The sequence below is a fragment of the Macaca thibetana genome, chromosome 4 (assembly GCF_024542745.1).
Source record: "Macaca thibetana thibetana isolate TM-01 chromosome 4, ASM2454274v1, whole genome shotgun sequence".
Taxonomy (NCBI): Eukaryota; Metazoa; Chordata; class Mammalia; order Primates; family Cercopithecidae; genus Macaca; species Macaca thibetana.
Window position 1 is genome coordinate 44,467,704 of NC_065581.1, and position 26,135 is coordinate 44,493,838.

At 44.9% G+C, this 26,135-nt stretch overlaps 1 protein-coding gene and 2 non-coding genes across 4 annotated transcripts in view; 1 reads left to right on the forward strand and 2 right to left on the reverse strand.

The window, feature by feature from the left end:
• Positions 1-680: 680 nt before the first annotated feature.
• XPO5 (exportin 5) overlaps positions 681-26,135 on the reverse strand; it is a 53,032-nt gene continuing 27,577 nt past the window's right edge. Inside the window, exons 20-33 of one of the 2 annotated variants that reach the window (XM_050786905.1) lie at positions 25,153-25,334; positions 16,949-17,002; positions 13,604-13,704; positions 10,842-10,938; positions 10,055-10,191; positions 7,766-7,863; positions 6,814-6,860; positions 6,309-6,406; positions 5,345-5,407; positions 4,189-4,271; positions 3,450-3,557; positions 3,174-3,311; positions 2,819-2,983; positions 681-2,347 (exon numbers count right to left, since the gene is read on the reverse strand). In XM_050786905.1, coding sequence (XP_050642862.1) covers positions 2,210-2,347; positions 2,819-2,983; positions 3,174-3,311; positions 3,450-3,557; positions 4,189-4,271; positions 5,345-5,407; positions 6,309-6,406; positions 6,814-6,860; positions 7,766-7,863; positions 10,055-10,191; positions 10,842-10,938; positions 13,604-13,704; positions 16,949-17,002; positions 25,153-25,334 — 1,509 coding nt within the window. In that variant the 3' untranslated portion in view covers positions 681-2,209. The remainder of the gene's footprint in view (positions 2,348-2,818; positions 2,984-3,173; positions 3,312-3,449; positions 3,558-4,188; positions 4,272-5,344; positions 5,408-6,308; positions 6,407-6,813; positions 6,861-7,765; positions 7,864-10,054; positions 10,192-10,841; positions 10,939-13,603; positions 13,705-16,948; positions 17,003-25,152; positions 25,335-26,135) is intronic. The other variant, XM_050786907.1, reaches the window with a different exon arrangement.
• On the reverse strand, positions 20,157-20,218 carry LOC126954036 (U7 small nuclear RNA). Its single transcript, XR_007725489.1, has one exon. It is a non-coding gene; the product is annotated as a U7 small nuclear RNA (small nuclear RNA).
• Positions 22,751-22,877, forward strand: LOC126954070 (small Cajal body-specific RNA 15). Its single transcript, XR_007725519.1, has one exon. It is a non-coding gene; the product is annotated as a small Cajal body-specific RNA 15 (non-coding RNA).

A 26,135-nucleotide genomic window follows, 5' to 3' on the forward strand; every position in this document is an offset into this window, starting at 1 on the left:
CTACAGGTGTGTACCACCACGCCTGGCTATGTGTAATTTTTTGTATTTTTAGTAGAGAGAGGGTTTCACCATATTGGTCAGACTGGTCTCAAACTCCTGACCTCAAGTGATCTGTCTGCCTTGGGGCCTCCCAAAGTGTTGGGATTACAGGTGTGAGCCACTGCGAAAAACAGGGCCTCACTTCAGAACTGGTTTGACCTTTAGCAATTAAGAACATCAGATGTACACTCCAGCCTGGGTAACAGTGAGACCCTGTCTCAAAAACAACAAAAAACACCTCCTGAGAATTGGCAAATTAAGGTGGTTTCTGGGAGTACAGCCAAACCCCTAGAAAAACATTCAAGCTAGAGTGAATGCACCATTTCACCTGTCTCCCGGATTACCAGGGAAGTTCATGCCGCTATTGACAGCTCCAACAAAGAACAGTAGCAATTCCTTTGGGCCAGGCCCAGCAGCCACATATGAAAGACACTGTGAGAATGGTATGGGCTGCCTAGTCTGGGTGTGTCAGGATAGAAATCCTTTTCTAACTGGCACACCATTTCAGAAAGCTTGAAAGACCAGGTTCATCAGTCACATTTCTTCCTGTTCAGTCCCCTTTTGCAGGGTGCTCATGGAGTAACTCTGGAGTATGTCACTGGTTTTAAGACTAGGTTGAAAAAGGCAGATGGGTCCCTTTCTGTATGAAACTGAGACTTTTACTGACATGCAGATGTGCTTTGGAGTTAATGTTTCTACAAAAAGTTTCTATAAACAATAGAAAACTTCTAACATGAAGTCACAGGATGTTAAAAATATTACAACACAATAAATACAACTACATCCTCCACAGCCCCAACCAGACAGGAATAGGCAGCTATCAGGTTTGGAGGGAAACACTCTTGAGATCGCCTTCACAATCCACAGGAACCCAGAGCACCACACGGGAAGAGGGAGCAACATGAGACTCCAACTTCTGCTTCCTCAGCTTTGCCTCTTCCCAATCTGACCCTGCCTCTGGCCCGCACCAGCTAAAAACTATAGCTTCAGTCCACTTCGGCTCTCATGGAAACCCTCTTGTCAGTGGATTGGTGGACAACAGGTCTGTTTTTGTGCAGAGCACATGGACACACTGGTTTCTGTATGGATTAAGTCTGCCTTTATGGCCAGTAATAACGTCAGGGCCAGGTCCCATATCCGAGTCCTGTTTATAGGGCCTTTCAGTGACCTCTAGAATGGACTCACAGTACAGGTTGTGATGCGAAGGCATGTATTCTTTTCTTTTGGAGATGGTCTTTGAGAAAAGTAACCAGGGACCTGAAAGACCATGAGATTGCGGAAGGCACCTGGTCTTAGTCCTAGAAGACCAGTGGCTTTGCTAGCTGCTTATCACAGATATAGCCTAGTTGGTCTGTTTTATCCTTGGATGACAATGGTGTCATGTGACACTCTCTAGGGTACTGTGGCTCTTGTGCCTGAGTGGACCTTGAGGCTGGGGAAGCCAAACTGAGGGGTCATTCATGGAAGGGCAAGATGTGTGAGCTCTAAAGGGGATGTTAGCACTAAAGACTGCCCAGCCCTGGTCCTTGGAGGTACTATACTTGACACTGTGCCAAGTTTAGCAGTAGCCTATACCATGCGTCCCATCAGGTGACCAGATTCTTGCCCAAAGCAAAGTTGAGAGAACTGGCCAAGTTCTTTTCAGCACTTAGCACCTAACCCAGACGTGCCCCTTAGGGAGTGGGGCAAGTTTCCTGCCAGCCCAGCAGCAAAAGGGCTCAGTGGGAGTTGGAGTGGTCCAAGAGAAACTCTGGCACAAGTAGTTGAGGGCTGTGCTCTTGCTGCGAGCCTTGCTAGTCGCAGTGTTGGGCACAGCATCCCTAGTTACCATTCTGTACAGGTATGTGGCTGCACAGGGGTGGGAGGGCTTGTGGGAGAAGGGCTGCTCTGCTCTAGCTTTTCTTGGAAAAGCCAAATCTCCAAGTAGAATGGGAACTATCCGGGACATCTAGACAGAATGGTTTAAGCCCTAACTCCCTTTCTTGATACTTTAGTATAATTACTTCTGGTCCTGCACAGGGCCTGTTCTCTCCAGCTCCAGACCTGGATCTCTTTCCAGGCTGACAATAGTGGAAAGTGAGGTGGCAGTGCAAGAAGGGCCTAGAGATTAGCTACAAAGGGAAAGAAGAGATGACAAGAAAGGCCGAGGAAGGATGCCCAAAAAATTGATTCAGGGTTCAAAGATGGTGGCCAGGCCACCCCCATCATTGTCCAGCACCTCTGTCTCCAGCATTGGCTTTGTTTTTTTGAAAAGTGAGGGAAGATTCTTAATGTGAACTTCTTTTCGGAACTGCTCTCCCAAGGGTTTCTGTGGAAAACAAATGAGAAAGAATTAATGCTGGGCCCTAAGTAGTAGTTGAAGATTCTCTTGGTCTGGCGCAGTGGCTCACACCTGTAATCCCAACACTTTTGGGAGGCCAAGGCGGGTGGATCACCTGAGGTCAGGAGTTCAAGACCAGCCTGACCAACATGGAGAGACCATGTCTCTACTAAAAATACAAAAAATTAGCCAGGTGTGGTGGCGCATGCCTATAATCCCAGCTACTTGGGAGGCGGAGGCAGGAGAATCGTTTGAACCTAGGAGGTGGCGGCTGTGGTGAGCTGAGATTGCACCACTGCATTCCAGCCTGGGCAACAAGAATGAAACCCTGTCTCAAAAAAAAAAAAAAAAAAAATTATATCACCATAATGGTCAATAACTACAGTTGGTTTATAAGGTTTGCCCATACACATGATTTAAGAAGGGGGTTGGGTGCACTAATGAAGGTTCGTGACCTACCCCTATGCAACCAGCAATGAGGCGTTTGAATTGGTCCTTTCGGCGCTTGTCAGCCACTTTCTGCAGGGAGGGGTTTAAAAGCTTGCAGTCAAACTGGTCCAGTGAGTCCTTCTGTATTTCAGGGATTTGCTCCATTACAGCTCTTATCTCCAGGTACCTGGGGCGCTGATACCAGCAGGAATAAACTTACTGGATGTAGGTTATTGCCACCCTCCCCATTTCCTGCCACACCCATTTCTCAGAGCTAGCACCAGCAATTTGGCAGGTGCCTGGATTTAGGATAAGGCCCAAGAGACCAGAAGCAGACTGAGTGATAAAGCTGCAGCCATCCTGCCCCCATGCTTTCCCCACTCACCAACGCCTCGTATATCTGGAAGGCCAGATGGACCAGGGAAGCCATGCACCCGTCGTGCTGCCCGTGCATCTGTAAGCCTTTCAGCACACTGGTGAAAAGCCACGTAACTGCATCTGCGAGCAGTGTCCCTGACAGCACCTGGGGAGACAGCTGTGCTTTAGGGCCACAGGGGGCCTCTCTCAAGGCCTCAGCACCCCAATTCTTCTGAATGATTTAGTCAGTCTGCATGACCCAAACCTTCTATGAGGGGCAGGGAAAAGGGGTGAACCACCATACTTGTTTGAGGAGAGGCCAGCAGAGCTGTGAGGTCGTCCTCTGGCAGGACAGAGTATCCTTCCAGGCCAGGGAATTGAAGGCTGTAATTAATAGCGCTGTACAAACATCCTGAACAGGAAAGGATGAAGGATTACAGTGGGAAAAGCAGCACAATTTTCTCTGATTATTCTTATACATCAGGAGCTGGAGGTTTTTTTTTTTTTTCCTCCCCCCTCTAAAGATGGGGTCCTTGTTTTGTTGCCCAGGCTGGTCTTGAACTCCTGGGCTCAAGCTATTCTCCCATCTCAGCCTCCCAAACAGCTGGGACTACAGGTGTGCGCCACCATGCCTGGCTTAGGAGCTGGAGTTTTAAATAGCGAAGCAGGAAAAATAAAAGAAGTGAGTTTACTTCCTCTATTTTTGTGTATTGCCAGTCAAAAAGAAAAAACCAAAATGTGAGAAAACCTGTATGTACAGGATGGAGACAAAGCTCAGGCCTGGCTGGGGGAGGCTAAACACCAGGGATCTGCATCAGTGTGCCTACTATGTGTTTTCCTGAGAGCCCCTGCCTAGGCTGGTATGGGAGACACTTTGGCATTGCACCTTTTCCCTCGTTTTTTTCTGGGGCCTTAAGAACCAGGAACTTACATAACAAAAGAGTATTACAAAAAACTCTTGACAGCACCATAGAGCAAGAAAAGTAAAAGGTGGCTCCCCACCTGGGCAAGGAGTAAAGGTATCACCTGTTCCTTCTACCCACCTCATGCTTCATCAGACATTTGCCCAGGTCTGTAAGCTCTGCCATAGCTGAGGGGGTGACCTCTGTGGCCATCATTTCTTCATCTGTTATCAGAGAGTAGAATGTTAGGCTCCGTCTTTTCAGAACAGAGAAGAATATCTTGTTCTGACAGAAGCGCAAAAAAAGCAAAGCTGAGTGTTCTAGGTTAACTGGTGGCTAAGCAGTACTGGGACCCCTCCCACCTCCACATAATAATAGCCCATGCCCATGGCCAATCTTCTAGAGATACACCCAAGCCGTACATGAGGGAAACGGGAGCTTCTAGGCAGAAACACAAAAATCTGCAAATACTGAAGATACTTTGTTGTTGGACAAATATTTGAGCACCCTCTGTACCAGGCACTGATCTAGTTACTGGGGATAAAAGGAATAGGACAGCCGGGCGCGGTGGCTCAAGCCTGTAATCCCAGCACTTTGGGAGGCCGAGGCGGGCGGATCACAAGGTCAGGAGATCGAGACCACAGTGAAACCCCGTCTCTACTAAAAATACAAAAAAAAAATTAGCCGGGCGCGGTGGCGGGTGCCTGTAGTCCTAGCTACTCAGGAGGCTGAGGCAGGAGAATGGCGTGAACCCAGGAGGCGGAGCTTGCAGTGAGCCGAGATCGCGCCACTGCACTCCAGCCTGGGCAATAGCGTGAGACTCCGTCTCAAAAAAAAAAAAAAAAAAAAAAAAAAAAGGAATAGGACAATAGATCCCTTCCCTGATGGGAGTTTACATTCTAACATGGGAAATATGTAAGAAAGGAATACATAAAACATAATGTGCAGTGACAAGTGCTATTAAGAAGAATAAAGCAGAGGAATACAGAGTAGCTGGGGTTACTATTTTTGATAGGTTGGTCATGGATGATCTCTTGGAAGAGGTGACATTGGAATGAAGCAAGGGAATAGATCACGTATATGGTTGGGAGAAAATCATCCAAGACAGAGGAAACAGCATGTGCAAAGGCTTGGAGGTGGGAGTATGATGGAGGCACACAGCAAGAGGGCTGGTCCAGAGATGACAACTAGATGTAGGGTGTCTCCTCACCAGACTGCAAGGAAACCGACCTGGTTCAGAAGGAACAGTATTTGGGAGGCTAAGAGCAGACCTCCAAGGTCTCACAGGCTCACTTACCGTCTCCATCTGCTGGGGGAGCACTACTGTGGTCAGCACCCTTCTTTGAAACACAGCAAACCGCTAAAGCAAGAAAGCAGGGTTACTAGGTGAAGGGTGGGTATATACTACCACAACAGCCACCTCAGGCCCACCGATCCCAACCTGTCTCTGGCCAGGTGAGGAAGGTGGAAGATGGGGGTACTGTCCAAGGCACAAGAATTAGCTTCACCAATAGAAATAGAGGCATTCTGATGACCGACCTGTTTTGTTCCTTCAAGTTCAACTAGCTGAGAGAAAATTACAGAATTCTGTGAGAGTGAGTGACTAGGAGAGGATGCTTGATACATCCCTGGTCTACTTTGAATCTCAAACAAACAAAATGACACAGTAAAAACAAAAAGAAAATTAACAGTCTCCATGTCCAAGAATTTAAAACATTTCCATATTTTGAGAAAACTAGGAAGTTTTTCCTAATGAATCCAAATTCCTCCTGCTATTTTAGATTGTTTCCCCATATTCTGGCTTTGGTACTATTCAGCTTGCAATTCATAAATTGTCCTTAGGTTGACTTCAGCACTGCCTTGCTTCTGTCTAGTTATTTCTTTTAGATCTGTCAGTGTTGCTGCAAACATGAATCCTTTTTTTTGAGACGGAGTCTCTTTCACCAGGCTGGAGTGCAGTGGTGTGATCTCAGCTCACTGCAACCTCTGCCTCCCAGGTTCAAGCGATTTTCCTACCTCAGCCTCCCCAGTAGCTGGACTACAGGCGTACGCCACCACGCCTAGCTAATTTTTGTATTGTTAGGAGAGACAGAGTTTCACCATGTTGGCCAGGCTGGTCTCGATCTTTTGACCTCGCAATCCACCATGCCAGGCCGCAAACATGAATCCTTTGCATTAGTCAGGCCTTCGTGGAGTTGGCTGAGTGACCAGCTCTTTTCCAGGAAAATTCTCTATAGCCCCAGTTTCTACTTGCCACTTACTGATTAGGTCCATGACTTCTCGGGTTAACATCCTCACCAGTTGTTCCTCCAGCATCTCTTGAGACTCTGGGTTTTCATCTGCAGCCTCATCTTCTCCACTGCAGAAAACCAGAGGGCCAAGTTCCACAGGAGTGCAGAAAGAAAGCAGTGACCCTAATCAGACTCTCTGTGACCACTTTCTTCGAGTCTTCGTTTTATGCAAAAGTTGGGAATGGACAGCAGTGATCCACTGAAGGACATTATTACTAGTGATTCTGTCCAGTTGGATAGACATTACAGAATCAAAATAAGTGAGTAAGGTAACAGTAGCCCCTATAAAGGCTGGATCTCAGTCTGCCTGCTGGTCACAGCCTGTCCAGACAAGCCATGTATCACCTAGACTGAGAATGACTACAACCTACTGCTTTTCTATCCTGCGACAGCAGAATCCCTGCCCGCTTCCTTTCCCCACCCCAAATCTGGCTGCCAGCTCATCCACCAAGAAGAGTGGGTAGGTATCCCTTACCAGAGCAGGCTCCTTTGGTTGATAACTTGCCATTTCTGGGAAAGCCTCTGGGAAAACACAAAGGAAATAAACGCTAGAATTGGGGAAAGGATTGGAATACATAGTATCTAAAGTCAAGTCCACTTCATGATTAAAATTAGCCAAGGATGATTCTAGACATCAACGACAACCTCTGTAGACTCCACACCACAAGGTTAAAAAAACCATCTATGGGCCGGGCGCGGTGGCTCAAGCCTGTAATCCCAGCACTTTGGGAGGCTGAGACGGGTGGATCACGAGGTCAGGAGATCGAGACCATCCTGGCTAACACAGTGAAACCCCGTCTCTACTAAAAATACAAAAAAAACTAGCCGGGCGAGGTGGTGGGCGCCTGTAGTCCCAGCTACTCGGGAGGCTGAGGCAGGAGAATGGCTTAAACCCAGGAGGCAGAGCTTGCAGTGAGCTGAGATCCGGCCACTGCACTCCAGCCTGGGCGACAAGAGCGAGACTCCGCCTCAAAAAAAAAAAAAAAACCATCTATGGTTTCTATAACCTGTCCCACATCCATGCTGAGGGTGGTATCTCAAACACTTCTTTGCTTGGAAAGAATTAACATTTTTAGAATTCCTGGGTCTCCCAGCCAGTCCCCTGTTTAATTCCAGAGTCAGGATAACAGACCTAGCATTCCTGGCAAGGGTCTGTGAGCAAGCATTCCTCTTTTTACCTTTCCTCAGTTAACAGGAGGTTAGGAGCAGAATCTGCAACTGAAGCTGCCTTGTGGCAATTAAATCAGTTTAGTTCTTTGGGAGCTGCTCGATCCTACAGCAAGGATAGTCTGCTGGGGTAGAAGCTCTGCCCAGCCAGTCTGGCAGGGCTAGGAGACAACACTTCTAGGAGCTCCTGACTTGCAAGGGTCAAAAATGGCCACAGGCCTTAATAGTACTCTTTGCTTCCTGTTCCTGACTTATCTTACCATATGGAGGTAGGTGAAAAGAGGTCCGAGGATGGGGGATACCAGGGCTTCATAGTGCTCTGGGGGACAGAAGAGCACCAGAGGCTTTACAAAGACCCGTGCTGCAGCAAGTTAAGAAATTTTAGTGCATAAGCACACATCCCTCACCTGTCAGGTGGTGGGCTGCACCCCTGGGCACAATCAATCCCTAAAAGATTTACCAGATGTCAAAAATATCCTGTGTTAACAGTGAAAAATCTTAAAGTTCTTTTCCTAAAATCCTAAATGGCACTGATATTCAATTCCATTATACTCTTAGTTTAGCAGGACTTCCGTCAGGCTGCACATTATGGTCCCTGGCCAGAAAGTAGGAATAAAAAAAATAGGAAGGAGGACATCCTTGTAACAAATCCTCCTTCACCATTCTCCTTATAATTTCAGGTTTAAGAAACACTCAGCAGCTGCGGTGGCTCACACCTGTAATCCCAGCACTTTGGGAGGCTGAGGCAGGTGGATTACAAGGTCAGGAGAGCGAGACTATCCTGGCTAACATGGTGAAACCCCATCTCTACTAAAAAATACAAAAAAAAAAAAAAAAAATTAGTCGAGCGTGGTGGCGGGCGCCTGTAGTCCCAGCTACTCGGGTGGCTGAGGCAGGAGAATGGCGTGAACCCAGGAGGTGGAGCTTGCAGTGAGCCGAGATTGCGCCGCTGCACTCCAGCCTGGGCGACAGAGTGAGACTTCATCTCCAAAAAAAAAAAAAAGAGGAAAGACAGAGATTCAACTAGTAATAGGGGTCTGAATGAGAATGAAGTGTGAAAGTGCTTCTTCTGGCTGGGTGTGATGGCTCAGGCCTGTAATTCTAGCACTTTGGAGGCTGAGGCAGGATTACTTGAGCCCAGGAGTTTGAGACCAGCTTGGGGAACATAATGCAGACCCCATCTCTACAAATAATAATAAAAAAATAGCTGGGTGTGGTGGTGCACATCTGTGGTCCAGTCCAAACTCCTCAGGAAGCAGAGGTGGGAGGACCACTTGAGCCTGCAGTGAGCTTTGATAGCACCACTGCACTCCTGCCTAGGTAACACTGAGACCCTGTCTCAAAAAAAAGCAAGTGCTTCTAGGCCGGGCGCGGTGGCTCAAGCCTGTAATCCCAGCACTTTGGGAGGCTGAGGCGGGCGGATCACGAGGTCAGGAGATCGAGACTATTCTGGCTAACATGGTGAAACCCCGTCTCTACTAAAAATACAAAAAACTAGCAGGGCGTGGTGGCAGGCGCCTGTAGTCCCAGCTACTTGGGAGGCTGAGGCGGGAGAATGGCGTGAACCCGGGAGGCGGAGCTTGCAGTGAGCCGAGATCCAGCCACTGCACTCCAGCCTGGGAGACACAGCGAGACTCCGTCTCAAAAAAAAAAAAAAAAAGCAAGTGCTTCTAAAAACACAGAAAAGGGATAAAAGTTTTATGTTTCACAGCTGGGCATGGTGGCTCATGCCTGTAATCCCAGCACTTTGGGAGGCCGAGGCAGGTGGATCACTTGAGGTCAGGTGATGGAGACCAGCCTGGCCAACGTGGTGAAACCCTGTCTGTATTAAAAATACAAAAATTAGGTTGGGCACGGTGGCTCACACCTGTTACCCCAGCACTTTGGGAGGCCGAGGCGGGCAGATCACTTGAGGTCAGGAGTTTGAGGCCAACATGGCAAAAACCTGTCTCTACTAAAAATACAAAAAAATTAGCTGGGCGCAGTAGCATGTGCCTGTAATCCCAGCTACTTGGGAGGGTGAGGCACAAGAATCACTTGAACCCAGGAGGTGGAAGTTGCAGTAAGACAAGATCGTACCACTGCACTCTAGCCTGGGCAATAGAGCAAAACTCTGTCTCAAGAAATAGAAATATGCACGCCTGTAATCACAGCTAGTTGGGAGGCTGAGGTACAAAAATCGCTTGAACCTGGGAGGCAGAAGCTGTGAGCCGAGATCACGCCACTATACTCCAGCCTGGGCGACAGAGTGAGCAATACTCTGTCTCAAAAAAAAAAAAAAAAAAAAAAAAAAAAAGAAAAGCTTTATCTTTAATATTTCCAAGAAGGGGGGAAGGTAAAAATTTGTCCCGCAAGGAAAAGTTTATGGCCATCTGGACTGCCTTCATGTTTTCCCTGCAATCTGCCAGTGTTTTTAATGACATGATGCACTTAGATACATCATCTCATCTCTTCCTTCTAGTTCTGCCTCCTCCCTCTGGTTCCTGTGACCTGTTTCTGTCTCTAATTTTCTGACCTTTTGGGTTATGTAGAGACTTTTGAAAGGATATGAAGCATGGGTCTGAGTCGGTAGTCAGGAATATTGTTCAAGTTGACAAAGGCTGAGCTGAGAAGCTGGGTAGCAAGGTCCTCCACAGTATAGAAGTCTTGCTGCATGGAAGGGCCTGCCTTCCCTAGGATATGAAAACTGTAAAGGGGGAAAAAAAACACTGGCAATGACAAATCCAACATCTGTTACTGCCAGCCCTGACTGTCCCATGAATTTCATTTCTAGCCTACAATAAGATTTTTCAGCCAGAAAAGCAGTTATATTTACTTAAGAGAACTTATAGATACAGCATCTTTTAAAAGACAGATGTTGGCGGCCGAGATCAGCAGTAGCTTTCATTACTATTTAATGTGGACTTACAATGGAGGATCTCATGAGCTTGGCTGATTAGTGTACTGGGTTAGTGAGGCCAAAGCCCGCGAGGGCCAGTTACTTCCCCAACCCACAACCAGTATCTAGCCACCCTACTCCCGTAAGTAGGCTGCAAGCAGTGTAGGGTCTAAGCAATCTCCACCACTTTTAGCTTCTATTTGGGTTTCATCATGTTATACACTAGAAACAAGTTGGGCATGAAGCAGGCGGGGACTGTGAGGCTCATACGACAATTACAAAAAAAGCAAATGCAGGAAAGCAGGCTGTTCATTTCTATTTAACACTAGAATCATTAGTTTCCTATCAAATTCTTACCTCACCTTACTTGTACACTAGATGAAAAGTCCAACCCATGGACATTCCTATACAATACATATCCAGGAAGAAAATATGGAGAGGCAGCATTGGTTCCTTACCAGTTTTCATAGAGGGTGGAGAAGAAACGCTGCATTCTTTCCAAGATGGTTTTGAAGACAGGAGAGTCATTGAGTTCCAAGAGAGGTTGAGGTAATCCTAAAGGGAAATACGGGTCAGGAACATGATGCTCCACACTGTCAGGAGTCTCAACTGGCCAACACTCTACAGCAGGCAGATGTTGTTCAGGGGTGAAGGCGTGTGCATGGTGCTGTACTGCAAAGCAGTTGGCTATGTGATTTGTTGCACTCTTTTGGTAGGAGAAGGTGAAAGCTACTTAAGGACCCAGGACTTTAGACCCAGGTACTCTTTTACCTGCTTTTTAAAAATTCTTTCCCCAGATGGAACTTGTACCAAAAAAAGTGACAACTCAAAAGTATTTTTCCATAAAGCTCTGGGGATGCCCCCACAATTAATTTATGAAACCCCTTTTTTTAAGCAAAATCTTACACAAAAGACTAAGATGTGTAGCAGCTCAAAATGAAACCCACTTACCTTAGTATTAAAAACTGCCTTAAAAGATCTATACTTTTAAGTGTAATCAGAGGTTTTACATTTCGAGTCTTATAGTCAGAAGCTATCTGAGGGAGCTATTTGTCCATTTTAGTATTTCTGGTTGGCCACTTATTTCTATAGCAGGAGTTCCTGAGTTAACTTGAATAATGGGATGGGGGTGTGTGGTAAGCAACACCTACTTTTTATATTAATAGCAATACACTTCTTGGAAGTTCTATTTTTACTGGTGTCTGCAACATAACCCTTAAATGGAATGGTGTCAAAGGAAAAGATTCAGGACTATCTAGGCCGAAACAGATAAGACATGAGCTCTGGAAAGGCAAATTAACATCCTTCCTTTGGCTAACTTCACAGCTGAGGAATGCCCACTGGATTGCTTGACCACAGCCAGGCTCAGACACAGGTTATAGCTGAGGACAAAGACAAACTATGGGGGCTGTGATGGTGAGCCAGCCTGAAGCTTCTGAGATGGGTACAAGGTTTAGACAACTGATGCCTCTGGCTCTAACTTCATCCCACATTCCCAGACTTGCTCCCTGTGCTCCAGCCACATGATTCAACCATCTCTATGTCCTGGACATACGAAGGCCTTTCCCTCTTGCCTCAGATCTTGTACCTGCCATTCTGTTTGTCCAGAATGCCCAGCATTTCCTCATGCCCCTAACCTAGCTAATTCCTACTTATCCTTCAAGTCCCCATTGGGAGTCAGCCTTCTGACTTCCCTCCGAGATTGGGTTAGGTCTCCCACTAAACACTCAAAGCACTGCCACTTTCCTTCACAGCACATACCGCAATTATGACTGCACAGTTATTTTCATGCTTATTTTCAATGGGAAAATGAATTAAAGCAGTGTCCTAATCAAAGTCACAATTGGGAGGCCAGGCGTGGTGACTCATGCCTATAATCCCGGCACTTTGGGAGGCCAAGGCAGGCAGATCACTTGAGGTCACGAGTTCGAGACCAGCTGGCCAACATGGTGAAACCCTGTCTCTAATAAAAATACAAAAAATTAGCCGGGTGTGGTGGTGCATGGCTGTAGTCCCAGCAGGCTGAGGTGGGAGAATCACTTGAACCTGGGAGGCAGAGGTTGCAGTGAGCCGAGATTGCACCACTGTACACCAGCCTGGGTGACAAAGTGAGACTCTCTCAAAACAAAACAAAACAAAACAAAAAAGGTAACAATTGGGAAATTGCTTAAAGTCTATCCCTTTAAAAACTCTGATATCTGGCTGGGCGCGGTGGCTCAAGCCTGTAATCCTAGCACTTTGGGAGGCCGAGATGGGCGGATCACGAGGTCAGGAGATCAAGACCATCCTGGCTAACACGGTGAAACCCCGTCTCTACTAAAAATACAAAAAATTAGCCGGGCGAGGTGGCGGGCGCCTGTAGTCCCAGCTACACGGGAGGCTGAGGCAGGAGAATGGCGTAAACCCGGGAGGCGGAGCTTGCAGTGAGCTGAGATCCGGCCACTGCACTCCAGCCCGGGCGACAGAGCGAGACTCTGTCTCAACAACAACAAAAAAAAAAACAAAAAACTTTGATATCTATCTATCTATCTATCTATCTACACACACACACACACACACACACACACACACACAAAAAAAAAAAAAAAAAAAAAAAGGCAGGAAAGTATACAAATATCCTTCAGGTTAAAGGCCATGATTTATTTATAATCGAATGGCTGTAACACCCACCACAACCTACTGGCTAAATTGAAGAAGGGGTTAACAGGAAATAAATAAATTGCTTCTGATCTTCTCTGTATGATAAGGTAATTAAGTAAATACATTTGTTCATATAGAGTTTATAGGAACTCCACAAATGCATTTCTGAACAAATAGATGGTGAAGGTAGTGCAAAACAAGGAGGAAGAAGCACAAGATAGGCAGAAGCTGCTCAAGCAACGCATAAGAATGCCTGTAATCCTAGTGCTTTGAAAGGCCATGGTGGGAGAACTGCTTGAGGATAAGAGTTCGAGACCAGCCTGGGCAACATAGTAAGACCCTGTCTTACTATTTTAAAGTTCGTCTGGTGTTGTGATCCACCTGTAGTCCAACTACTCAGGAGGCTGAGGCAGGAAGACTGCTTGAGCCCAAGAGTTTGAGCCTACAGTGAGTTACGGTTGCACCAGTGCACTCTAGCCTGGGTGACAGAGACTATGACTCTCAAAAAACGACAACAAAAAAAGGGGACATCCATTAGGGATAAGATGAACCTAGGAGAAAAAAATGTTACATTTCTTACCTAATATAGCAGATTTTTCCGCATCAAGCATATCCAGAGCCTTGGTGAAAGGCTCTGCCATTTTGGCTAGCATTTCTGGTGCATATAATGTATTGTGGGTTCTGAAAGAAACAAGAATGCTACTGAGTTTTTCCATCTGATGCAGAAGGAAACAGTGGGCTTTGCTTGTAATTCAGTGATACTACAGTTCCACACAGACACATCTGCCCATGAACTCCTGGCAGGGGAAAGAAAACAAGGTATAAATATCTGAATGCTCGGTGCAGGAGGGACTGGACTTGCACAGATAATTAGTATACAATACCTAAGATGAATTAACATGAGAACCAAACCCCAAGACAACAGGACAGTATCAGAGTCCAAAGCTAGAAAGCAAAATTCTTTTAAATCTGAAGTGGTCCCAGTTTTTTGACCACCAGTGATATGGAATGAAATGTGTGCAACATTGTGGATTTACAGGTAGGAACACAGAAGGAGGTGGTAATTTGCCCCATTTTTCAATGTTTTGTCTTAATTCCAAGAGCATGGACCTTGCAACAGCTGTTTGGACCTGACAGAGGAACGCAATTCCCAACACATGCTGTCTCCCACTAAAATGACCTACCTGAGCAATTATGGGCTTTGAGTAAGGAGCAATGACTGTGAACTTGATACACCTGCTGTCCACAGCACTCTTACCTACTCACAGAAATGGCCCCACTGAACAAACTGATGGCTACACGTTTAAGATGCAAACTAAAAACATCTTTTAGACCATGTTTCAGTCTCCATAGTTTGTTCTTTTTGTTCTTAAGAAGTCATTCTAGGCCAGGCTTAGTGGTTCATGCCTGTGATCCCAGCACTTTGGGAGGCCGAGGCCGGTGAATTACCTGAGGCCAGGAGTTCAAGACCAGGCTGGCCAACATAGTGAAACCCCATCTCTACTAAAAATATAAAAATTAGACGGGTGTGGTGGTGCATGCGTGTAATCCCAGCTACTTGGGAGGCTGAGGCAGGAAAATTGCTTGAACCCAGGAGGATTGCTTGAACCCAGGAGGCAGAGGTTGCAGTCAGCCGAGATCATGCCACTGCACTCCAGCCTGGGCAACTGAGTGAGACTCCATCTCAAAAAAAAAAAAAAAAACCAACAAAAAACCCCCCCAAAACAGAAGTCTATGGCTGGGTGCAGTGGCTCACACTTGTAATCCCAGCAATTTGGGAGGCCGAGGTGGGTGGATCATCTGAGGTCAGGAGTTCGGGACCAGCCTGGCCAACATGGTGAAACCCAGTCTCTACTAAAAATATAAAAATTAGCCAGGTACCGGGTGCCAGGAGTGGTGGCTACAGGTTTAAGATGCAAAATGAAAACCTCTTTTAGACCATGTTTAAGCCTCCATAGCTTGTTCTTTTTGTTCTTGCTTAAGAAGTCATTCTAGAGGCCGGGCGCGGTGGATCACGAGGTCAGGAGATGGAGACCATCCTGGCTAACACGGTGAAACCCCGTCTGTACTAAAAATACAAAAGCAAAATTAGCCGGACATGGTGGCAGGTGCCTGTAGTCCCAGCTACTCGGGAGGCTGAGGCGGGAAAATGGTGTAAACCCGGGAGGCGGAGCTTGCAGTGAGCTGAGATCACACCACTGCACTTCAGCCTGAGCGACAGAGCAGTCAAAAAAAAAAAAAAAAAAAAAAAAGAAGTCATTCTAGGCTGGGCGCAGTGGCTCACGCCTGTAATCCTAGCACTTTGGGAGGCCGAGGCTGGCGAATCACCTGAGGCCAGGAGATCAAGACCAGCCTGGCCAACATGGTAAAACCCCGACTCTACTAAAAATATAAAAATTACATGAATGTGGTGGTGTTTGCCTATAATCCCAGCTACTCCGGAGGCTGAGGCAGGAGAATCACATGAACCGAGGTGAGCCAAGATCGTGCCACTGTGCTCCAGCCTGGGTGACAGAGCGAGACTCCCTCTCAAAAAAAAAAGTCATTCGCTACCCTGGCCAGGCACAGTGGCCCATGCCTGTAATCCCAGCACTTTGAGAGGCCAAGGCAGACGGATCACCTGAGGTCAGGAGTTTGAGATCAGCCTGGCCAACATGGTGAAACCCCGTCTCTACTAAAAATATAAAAATTAGCCGGGCGTGGTGGTGCATGCCTATAACCCCAGCTACTTGGGAGGGCAAGGCATAAGAATCGCTTGAACCCAGGAGGCAGAGATTGTCGTGAGCTGAGATTATGCCACTGCACTCCAGCCTGGGCAAGATAGTGAGACTCCATCTGGGGGGGGAAAAAAAGAGTCATTCACTAACCTCATGCCGTAAATATGGTCTAGAAGTTTTACTTTGGCCAGATGCAGTGGCTCATGCCTGTAATCCCAGCACTTTGGGATGCCAAGGTGGGTGGATCACGAGGTCAGGCCCTGGCCAACATGGTGAAACCCTATCTCTACTTAAAATACAGAAATTAGCTAGGCATGGTGGCACATGCCTGTAAATCCCAGCTACTCAGGAGGCTGAAGCAGGAGAATCGCTTGAACCCAGGAGGCAGAGGTTGCAGTGAGCCAAGGTCACGCCACTGCACTCCAGCATGGGTGACAGAGCGAGACTCCGTCTCAAAAAGAAGCTTTACTTTTTGGGTTTTAAAACACCTGAAAATTTTTTCTGTGTATGGTGACTGGTAGGAATCTAATTGTTTTTTCCCCTATAGAAAGCCAACTGCTCCAGCATTGAATAATTTATTTTTGTTTTGTTTTTTGGTTTTTAAAGAGACAGGGTCTCACTCTATTGCCCAGGCTGGATTGCAGTGGTGTGATCATAGCTCACTGCAGCCTCAAACTCCTGGGCTCAAGTGGCCCTTCCACCTCAGGCTCCTGAGTAGCTGGGACTCTTAAGTGTGCACCACCACACCTGGCTAATTAAATTTTTTTATTTTTTTTTTTTAAATAGAGAAAGGGTCTCTCTGTGTTGCCCATACTGGTCGCAAACTCCTGGCCCCAAGAGATCCTCCTGCCCTGGCCTCCTAAAGTGCTGAAATTATAGGCATGAGCCACTATTCCCAGCCATCCTTTTCTCACTAACTTTCATTACTTCTTCATAAATCAACCTGTAATACATACCTGGGAGTCTTTTAAAGGCACCTTTACTATTGTGTTGAACCCATCATCACCTCCGAAGGATTATCTGCTAAAAAAACTGAACTGGTATGAGGTCAGTTTTCTAGACTGGAGGTCACATTAGTATATGTTTTAAGCTTGGCCAGCAATACGGTGTCTGTCCTCAACAACTCAACTCTGCATTGAAGCGCAATAGCAGCCATAAACAGTAGGTAAACGAATGGCCATGGTGTGTTCCAATAAAAGTTTACTTACAAACATGCGGAGGCTTGCATTTGGTCCTCAGGCTGCAGACTGCCAACCCCTCCTCTAGACATATTCACATATAACAAAAACAAAGGAAAGTAGACTACAACAAACAATACTACAGAGATTCAATCATCAAAATTTCACCAGGGGAAACTCTGGAAATACAAGTCCACATTTTTCAACAAATAAATTGAAAAAGAGGGCCGGGCATGGTGGCTCACAGCTGTAATCCCAGCACTTCAGGAGGCTGAGGCAGGTGGATCAGTTGAGCTCAGGAGTTCGAGACCAGCCTGGGTAACATGACAAAACCCTGTATCTACTAAAAATACAAAAAATTAGCCGAGCGTGGTGGCACACACCTGTAATCCCAGCTACTCGAGAGGCGGAGGCAGGAGAATTGCTTGATTCTGGGAGGTGGAGGTTGCAGTGAGCTGAGATAGCACCAGTGCACTCCAGCATGGGTAACAGAGCGAGACTATCTCCAAAAGTACAGCGACATCTCAGCTCACTGCAATCTCCACCTGCTGGGTTCAAGTGATTCTCATGCCTCAGCCTCCCAAGTAGCTGAGACTATAGGTGCGCACCACCACACCTGGTTACTTTTTTATTTTTAGTAGAGATGGGATTTTGTCATGTTGGCCAGGTTGGTCTCAAACTCTTAGCCTCAAGGATCCACCTGCCTCAGCCTCCCAAATTGCTGAGATCACAAGTGTGAGGCACCATGCTAAGCCTAATTTAGTGACTAAGAGATATCTTAAATATATATAAACCTTGTGTGGATAAACAGAAAAAAGGAAAACATTTGGTGATATTTGAATACTGGTTGTATACTGGATATTGAATTACTGGTAGTATTTTGAGATATAACAACGGAAATGTGGTTATATTAAAATTGACTTATTCCTAGCTCCATATTCCTTTTGATTTGGGATTTTTGTCTCGAGGTTTACAAGAGATTTAGGCCCATAATTTTCCTCTTTGGTACTGTCAATGTTTGGTTTTGGTATCAAAATAAATAAGCCTCATAAAATGAGTTATGAAGCACTACATTTTTCTATTATTGGGAATAGTTTGTCTAAGAGATAAATTATCTGCTCCTTGAAGGTCTGGGAGAACTCCCATATAAAATCATTTAGGCCTGGAGTTTTTTGGTCTAATTTAACTACCTACCAATATAATTAATATGAAGTTTTTATCTCTTTAGGTTTTCTGTCTTTTTGAGTTAGAATAAGTTACATTTTCCCTGGAAATTATCCGTTTTTAAATATTTTATTTTTACAAATAGAGATGGGGCCGGGTATGGTGGCTCACGCCTATAATCCCAACACTTTGGGAGGCCAAGGTTGGCGGATCACCTGAGATCACGAGTTTGAGAATCAGCCTGGCCAACATGATGAAATCCTGTCCCTACTGAAGATACAAAATTAGCTGGGCATGGTGGTGCACGCCTGTAATCCCAGTACTTTGAGAGGCCTAGGAGGGTGGATCACCTGAGGTCAGGAGTTTGAGACCAGGCTGGCCAACATGGTGAAACCCTGTCTCTACTGAAGATACAAAATTAGCCAGGCATGGTGGTGCATGCCTGTAATCCCAGCTACGCAGGGGGCTGAGACAGGAGGATCACTTGAACCTGGGAGGTGGAGGTTGAAGCGAGCCGAGATCATGCCTTTGCATGCCAGCCTGGGCAACAAGAGTGAGACTCCGTTTCAAAAAAAATAAATTAAAAAATCAAGATGGGGTCTTGCTATGTTGCCCAGGCTGGTCTCCAGCAATGTTCCTGCTGTGGCCTTCCAAAGTGCCAGCCCCATTTCTCTTAAGTTTTTGAATTTACTAATGTTATCACTGGTATTTTCAAAGAACCAGCTTTATTTTTATTAAAATATTAAAAAACTGAGGCCTAATTCACATAACATAAAACTAACCACTTTAGGAGTACTATTCAGCCATTAAAAAAAAAAAAAAAAAAAAAAAAAAAAAAGATCTTGTCATTTGCAACAATATGGATGGCACTGGAGGTCATTATGCTAAGTGAAATAAGCCAGGCACAGAAGGACACATCACATGTTCTCACTCTTTGTGGAATCTAAAAATTAAAACAATTCAACTCATGGACATAGAGTATAAGGATGGTTAGCAGAGGGGCTGGGGAGGGTAGTGGTGGGTTAGGGGTAAGGCAGGGATGGTTAATGGGTACAAAAAACCCAGAAAGAATGAATAAGATCTAGTATTTCCTAGCATAACAGAGTGACTATAGTCAATAAAAATTTTGATTGTACATTTAAAAAGTATAACTGCAGTTGAGTATAACTGGATTGTTTGTAACACAAAGGATAAATGCTTGAGGGGATGGATACCCCATTTTACATGATGTGATTATTATGCATTGCATGCCTGTATCAAAACATCTTATGTACCCCATAAATATATGCATGTACTGTGTACCCACAAAACTTTAAAAAACTAACAAAAATAATCCCCACCAAAACCTAACCATCTTAAAGTTCACAATTCAGTGGTATTTAATACTTTCAAAGTGTGCATAAACAACCTCTACCTGGTTCCAAAACATTTCCATTGCCCCGACCCATTAAGCAGTAGCAGTGGGGATCTATACCTTTTTCTCCTCTCCAACCTGAGGCAATCGCCAATGTACTTTCTATCTCTATGGATTTACTACTCCAGATATTCCATAAAAATGAAATCATACAATATATGGCCTTTTGTGTCTGGCTTCTTTCACTCAGCATAATGTTTTGAAGGTTTATCCACCGTGTAGTAATTATCAGTACTTCATTTCATAAGTACTGTAGTAATCCAATACTTCTTTTTTGAGATAGAGCCTAGGAGTCTTTCTCCTAGGCTGCAGTGCAGTGGCACAATCTTAGCTTACTGCAACCTCCATCTTCTGGGTTCAAGTGATTCTCCTGCGTCAGCCTTTTGAGTAGCTGGTATTACAAGCATGCACACCACCATGCCTGGCTAATTTTTGTATTTTTAGTAGCAATGGGGTTTCACCATGTTGGCCACACTGGTTTTGAACTCTTGACCTCAAGTGATCTGCCTAAGGCCTTAGCCTCCCAAAGTGCTAGGATTACAGGCACGAGCCACTGCGCCTGGCCGATTTTAGAAGTCTAGTGTGTATTTTATACTTACAGTTCACCTCAATTCAGGCTAGTCATTTTTATTTTTTAATTTTTTTTTTTTTTTTTCTTTAAGGAGCTTTCCAGCAAAAACTGGAAAGCCTACCAGACAAATTCTAAAAGTGCTGTAACACTTGACTAGTAATGCTTGAAGTGCTCAATAGTTTCATATGGCTAGTGGCTTCCATGCTGGACAGCACAGCTTCAACACCTTCTATTATCAGACTATTTGATGCAGGAGGTGCTATCAATACCTTGCCACATTCTTAAGGAACGCAAACTTTTCTCTACTAAAAAAATAGTAAGGCCGGGCACAGTGGCTCAAGCCTGTAATCCCAGCACTTTGGGAGGCCGAGGCAGGCGGATCACGAGGTCAGGAGATCGAGACCATCCTGGCTAACACGGTGAAACCCCGTCTCTACTAAAAAAAAAATACAAAAAAATAGCCAGGCGAGGTGGCGGGCGCCTGTAGTCCCAGCTGCTCGGGAGGCTGAGGCAGGAGAATGGTGTGAACCCAGGAGGCGGAGCTTGCAGTGAGCTGAGATCCAGCCACTACACTCCAGCCTGGGCGACAGAGTGAGACTCCGTCTCAAAAAAAAAAAAAAAAAAAAAAAAAAAGTAATTTGGCCGGGTGTGGTGGCTCACGCCTGTAATCCCAGCACTTTGGGAGGCTGAGGTGGGCAGATCACGAGGTCAGGAGATTGAGACCATCCTGGCTAACACAGTGAAACCCCGTCTCTACTAAAAATACAAAAAATTAGCTGGGTGTGGTGGCAGGCGCCTGTAGTCCCAGCTACTCAGGAGGCTGAGGCAGAATGGCATGAGCCCGGGAGTTGGAGCTTGCAGTGAGCTGAGATCGCACCACTGCTCTCCAGCCTGGGCAACAGAGTGAGACTCCGTCTCAAACAAAGAAACAAAACATAACAAAACAAATAGTAATTTATTTTTCAATTTTTTTTTTTGAGATGGAGTCTTCCTCTGTTGCCCAGGCTGGAGTGCAGTAGCATGATCTCGGCTCACTGCAACCTCTGCCTCCCAGGTTCAAGCGGATTCTCCTGCCTCAGTCTCCTGAGTAGCTGGGATTACAGGCATCCCCCCACCATGCCCAGCTAATTTTTTTTTTTTGTATTTTGAGTAGAGACGGGTTGCATCATGTTGGCTACGCTGGTCTCAAACTCATGACCTCAAGTGATCCACCTGCCTTGGCCTCCCAAAGTGCTGGGATTACAGGCGTGAGCCACTGTGCCTGGCCAAAAAATAGTAATTTAAAACTCCCAACTCCAGCATATAACTGGTAGGAATATAAATTAGTACAACCACTTTAAAAAACAGGTTGCATCTATAAAAACAGAAAATACACATTTCTTATAAGCTAGGAATTCGACTCCTATGTGTGTATCCAACACAAATTATGTATATATGTTCACCAAAACATATTTGACATAAGAATGTCAACAGCAGCATGATCTATAATATTAAAATATCACCCAAAAGTCCATCAAGGCTGAATAGTTACAGCATATTCACACAATGAAATATCATATAAGCAAGGAGAACAAAAAAAACACAAGTATATGCAGTAACATGGATGAACCTCAGAAATAAAATATTGAGCAAAAAGAAGGCAGACACCAAAAGGTGCATACTTCTGATTTCATTTTCATAAAGTTTAAAAACCTTGGCAAAATGTTAAAAGTCAGAATAGTGGGCCAGGTGAGGTGGCTCACATCTGTTATCCCAGCACTTGGGGAGGCTGAGATGGGAGGATCCCTTGAGCCCATGAGTTCAAGACTAGCCTCGGCAACAGAGAGAGAACCTGTCTCTACCAAAAAGTTAAAAATTAGCTGGGCATGGCTGCTCACCCCTGTAGTCCTAGCTACTCAGGAGGCTGAGGTGGGAGGACTGCTTGAGCCCATGAAGTTGAAGCTGCAGTGAGCCGTGATCACAACAGTACACCCCAGCCTGGGCGACAGTACAAGACCCTGCCTCAAAAGTAAGTAAGTAAGTAAATAAATAAATAAATGCAAATCAGAATAGTAGCTATCTTTGAGGAGCAGGTAATCACTGAAAAGAGGTACTGGGTAAAGCTGCTTCTTGATCTGAGTGCTGATGACACGAATGTGTCCACTTTGTGAAAATTCATCTACACAGAGTCACAAGTTATGCCCTTTTCTATATAAATATTACACTTCAAGATAAAATTTATTTAATTTTTTTTCTTTTTTGAGATGGAGTCTTCCTTGTCACCCAGGCTGGAGTGCAGTGGTGTGACCTTGGCTCACTGCAACCTCCGCCTCCTGGGTTCAAGCGATTTTTCTGCCTCAGCCTCCTGAGTAGCTGCGATTACAGGCACCTGCTGCCACACCCAGCTAATTTTTGCATTTTCAGTAGAGGTGGGGTTTCACCATGTTTATCGGGCTGGTCTCGAACTCCTGACCTTAAGTGATCCATGTGCCTCGGCCTCCCAAAGTGCTGGAATTACAGGCGTGAGCCACCTCGCCCAGCCAATAAAATTTACTAAAAAAGCAAAACTCTAATAGCTCCAGCTGCACACTGTTCAAGCAATCTACTCAATCATTACACGTTAGGCATTTTTCAAAATGCCTTTTGATTTTCTGAATTTTCTAAAAGCACTGAACTCTTAGAAAAATATCAAAATGATAACCATCTGAAGACTAAGAAAATAGAGTCCTTAAAGTCAAGCTGACTCTGCTTTTAGCCTCCTAAATGAAAAGATAGACAGAACAGGTCTTGTTTGGAAAATAAATTCAAGACCTACTTATCTACCAACAGCAATTATACACTTTCCATTGTCTTTCTATAGAAAATAGGAATAGTGAATTTATAGAGAAAAAACTGGAGAAAGACATAGTGAACACGTGAGAATCTTGCTTTACTGATAGGAAGGTAACTAGAAATTGAAAAGAGATTATACTTTTTAAAAAAATAAAATTATATAAAAAATGATAACCATACTATTGTCTTGTGGCCTCTAGACCCAACCAGGAATGAACCCCATTTCCATGTCTGGGTTGTTACCACATAGATTCTGGCCACAGGCCTAAAAAAGCCTAGTTGATTAGCTTCTTGCCCTATGATTTCCATCACTTTCACATTTCTCTAGCTGCAGAAGAACGTTGTGGTTTTAAAAAACATCACTATGGGGTTGGGTGTGGTGGCTCACACTTGTAATCCTAGCACTTTGGGAGACTGAGGCAGGCTCAGCTGTTCGAGGCCAGCCTGGGCAACATGGCAAAACCCCATCTCTATTAATAAAAACATCACGATGGAAACAATCCTTTCCTTGACTGAATGTTTAACCCTCTCAGTACAAGTTCTGCTTCTTTTTAGAGACCTCTTTCCTCCTTTTGAAATCAAAAGAAAATATTATTATTTATTTATTTATTTATTTTGAGATGGAAGTCTCACTCTGTCGCCCAGGCTGGAGTGAAGTTGTGTGATCTTAGCTCACACTGCAATCTCCACCTCGCGGGTTCAAGCAATTCTCCTGCCTCAGCCTCTCGAGTAGCTGAGATTGCAGGCATGCGCCACCAGGTCCAGCTAATTTTTATATTTTGAGTAGAGATGGGGTTTCACCATGTTGGCCAGGCTGGTCTCAAACTCCTGACCTCAAGTGATCCACCTGCCGTGGCCTCCCAAAGTGCTGGGATTACAGGTGTGAGCCACTGCACCTGGCCAAAATATTGTCTATTTCCACAGATATGTCCACAATGACAACTTTATCAGTCACTCCAGCACTCCAATTTGTTTAAAATCTTTGGTTCTTAGGCTTCAGGTCTTAGGTGTCTATTCCCAGGAGTAGACATAAATAATTTGGTTTGCCCAGTTGAGACTGCTTTTACTCCCTGGAGAAAGGGCCAAAAAGTACTGAAAAAGAGCTCTAACGATGTAATTTAAAATTCCTGTGAGAGGCCAGGTGCGGTGGCTCATTCCTGGAATCCCAGCACTTTGGGAGGCTGGGGTGGACGGATCACTTGAGGCCAGGAGTTGGAGACCAGCCTGGCTAATATGGCGAAACCCTGTCTCTACTAAAAATACAAAAATTAGCCGGGAGTGGTGGTGAACACCTGTAGTCCCAGCTACTTGGGTGGCTGAGGCAGGAGAATTGCTTAAGCCTGGGAAGCGGAGGTTGCAGTGAGCCAAGATTGTGCCACTGCACTCCCAGCCTGGGTGACAGAGTGAGACTCTGTCTCAAAAAAAAAAAAAAAAAAAAAAGAATTCCTGTGAGATACAAAAAAAGCATTTTGGCCAATAACTGAATTATATAAAAAATCTATCTTTTTATTTAGAGAGCATCCCTGAGTCATCAAATATCTATCTAGTAACTGATAAGCCTATACTGGCCTACTTCCACTTGAATATATTAACTCATGTGATCTAGAACAGTGATTCTGAATGTTTAATGTGTATATAAACCATCTGGGGATCTAGTTAAAATGCATATTCTGATTTAATATGTCTGGGGTGGGGCCTTGATTCTGCCTTTGAAATAAACTCTCAGGTGATACTAATGCTACTGGTCTTAGGACTCAGCTTTGAGAACCAAGGACCCAGCAAACTCAGATGAAAAATGTGTAATTCCTTTGTTTAGCATGTTCAGCCAGCGGTTGTTTGGTTCATTTGAGCTCAGACTCAGTATTGATAAATTCAGATTAGCTCATATGAATACCACCCAGAGAAGCACCATTATAGAAGGCAACTGCCATGCTCCCAATGAGCAATTCCTTTACTAAAAAATTTAGACCAAATAAAACTTACAAGTAAAAATAGGGATGAAGTATAAAGAAATGGAAGAACAACAAAGAGGAGGCTCAAAATGAGAAAAGCCCTTTTGGGATTAGCCCCTTGGGTTTACATGGAAATTAAGATTTATGCAAGTGAGAGCTGATGTTATTTTTTAAAAACCGAGACACCCTCTAGAAAGAAACAAGACTTAAATCAATCCCTCATTAATACCACTAAGATATGAAGACATATAAACAGACTAAACTTTTGAAAGTTTTAAGGTAAAGTAAAAAACAACAGAGAAAAGCCATTATTCTGACTCACCTTATAAGTGCAAGCAAATTGTCAAGAAGTTTCAGAATCTGCTCTGTGCAGGGGTTACGGAAGATTGGATTTCCACTGGATGTATAACCCACCACAAATCCCCCAGCTTTGGCCTCTTCTAGGTCAGTGGGCCAGCAAGTTCGTTTCACAACACCCAGAATGCTGTATACACAAAAGCTCATCTATAGAAAAATAAGAATGACAGATAAATATAAAAAGGAAAAAAAAAGACAAAATACTGTTAGATATATTCAAGGTTCTGGCAAAAGTGACACAGAGGCCAGAGAGAATGAAATAATCCTCTGCTCCCCGGCAATCCCCCATCCCTTCCTTTAAGGTGAAGTCCAAGAGGGATCCTCTCACTGCCATTTTCAGGGCCAGTGGTAGGCTCTGGAAACTTCCCTTTCAGTAAGCTGTCTTTCTAGGAGCTGCAGTGACCCACCCACAGGACCCTGATGAGAAGGTGGCTTAGATACGATCCAAAACAAAGTGTTTAAAATGCCATCATTTCATCTTCTTTGAGTTGATCCTGTACCCTCCAGCTTGGGCCTTGACAGCTTGTGTCCTAATCCCCCCTCATGGTACTCTGAATCAACCTACTACTTGCCAGGTTAATTAATGGGACTTGTGCCATAATGTAGCCAAGAACAATGCTTACTTAAATAGCAAAGCACTGAAAAATCTCAGGTTTGCAAGTTAAGCCATCACTTAAGATTTTACATGCCAGAGAGCAATGGCAGGGAGGACTCACCCTGCTGACCAAGTTCTGACCTACTTCCTCATTACACCTTCAGTCTTCAGAGCTATTTAGAGATCCTTAAAGCCAAAATAATGACTTCATAGAAAAGACCATCTGCTCTGCTGTGGGAACTAACTCAAGAATTCAAGACTAAAGAAGAAAAGAAAGGAGAAGCTTAGGGAAGTGGAGACTCCCACGTTTCTCACCAGTATAGAAAAAACAAATCTATGAGAAACTTGACAAA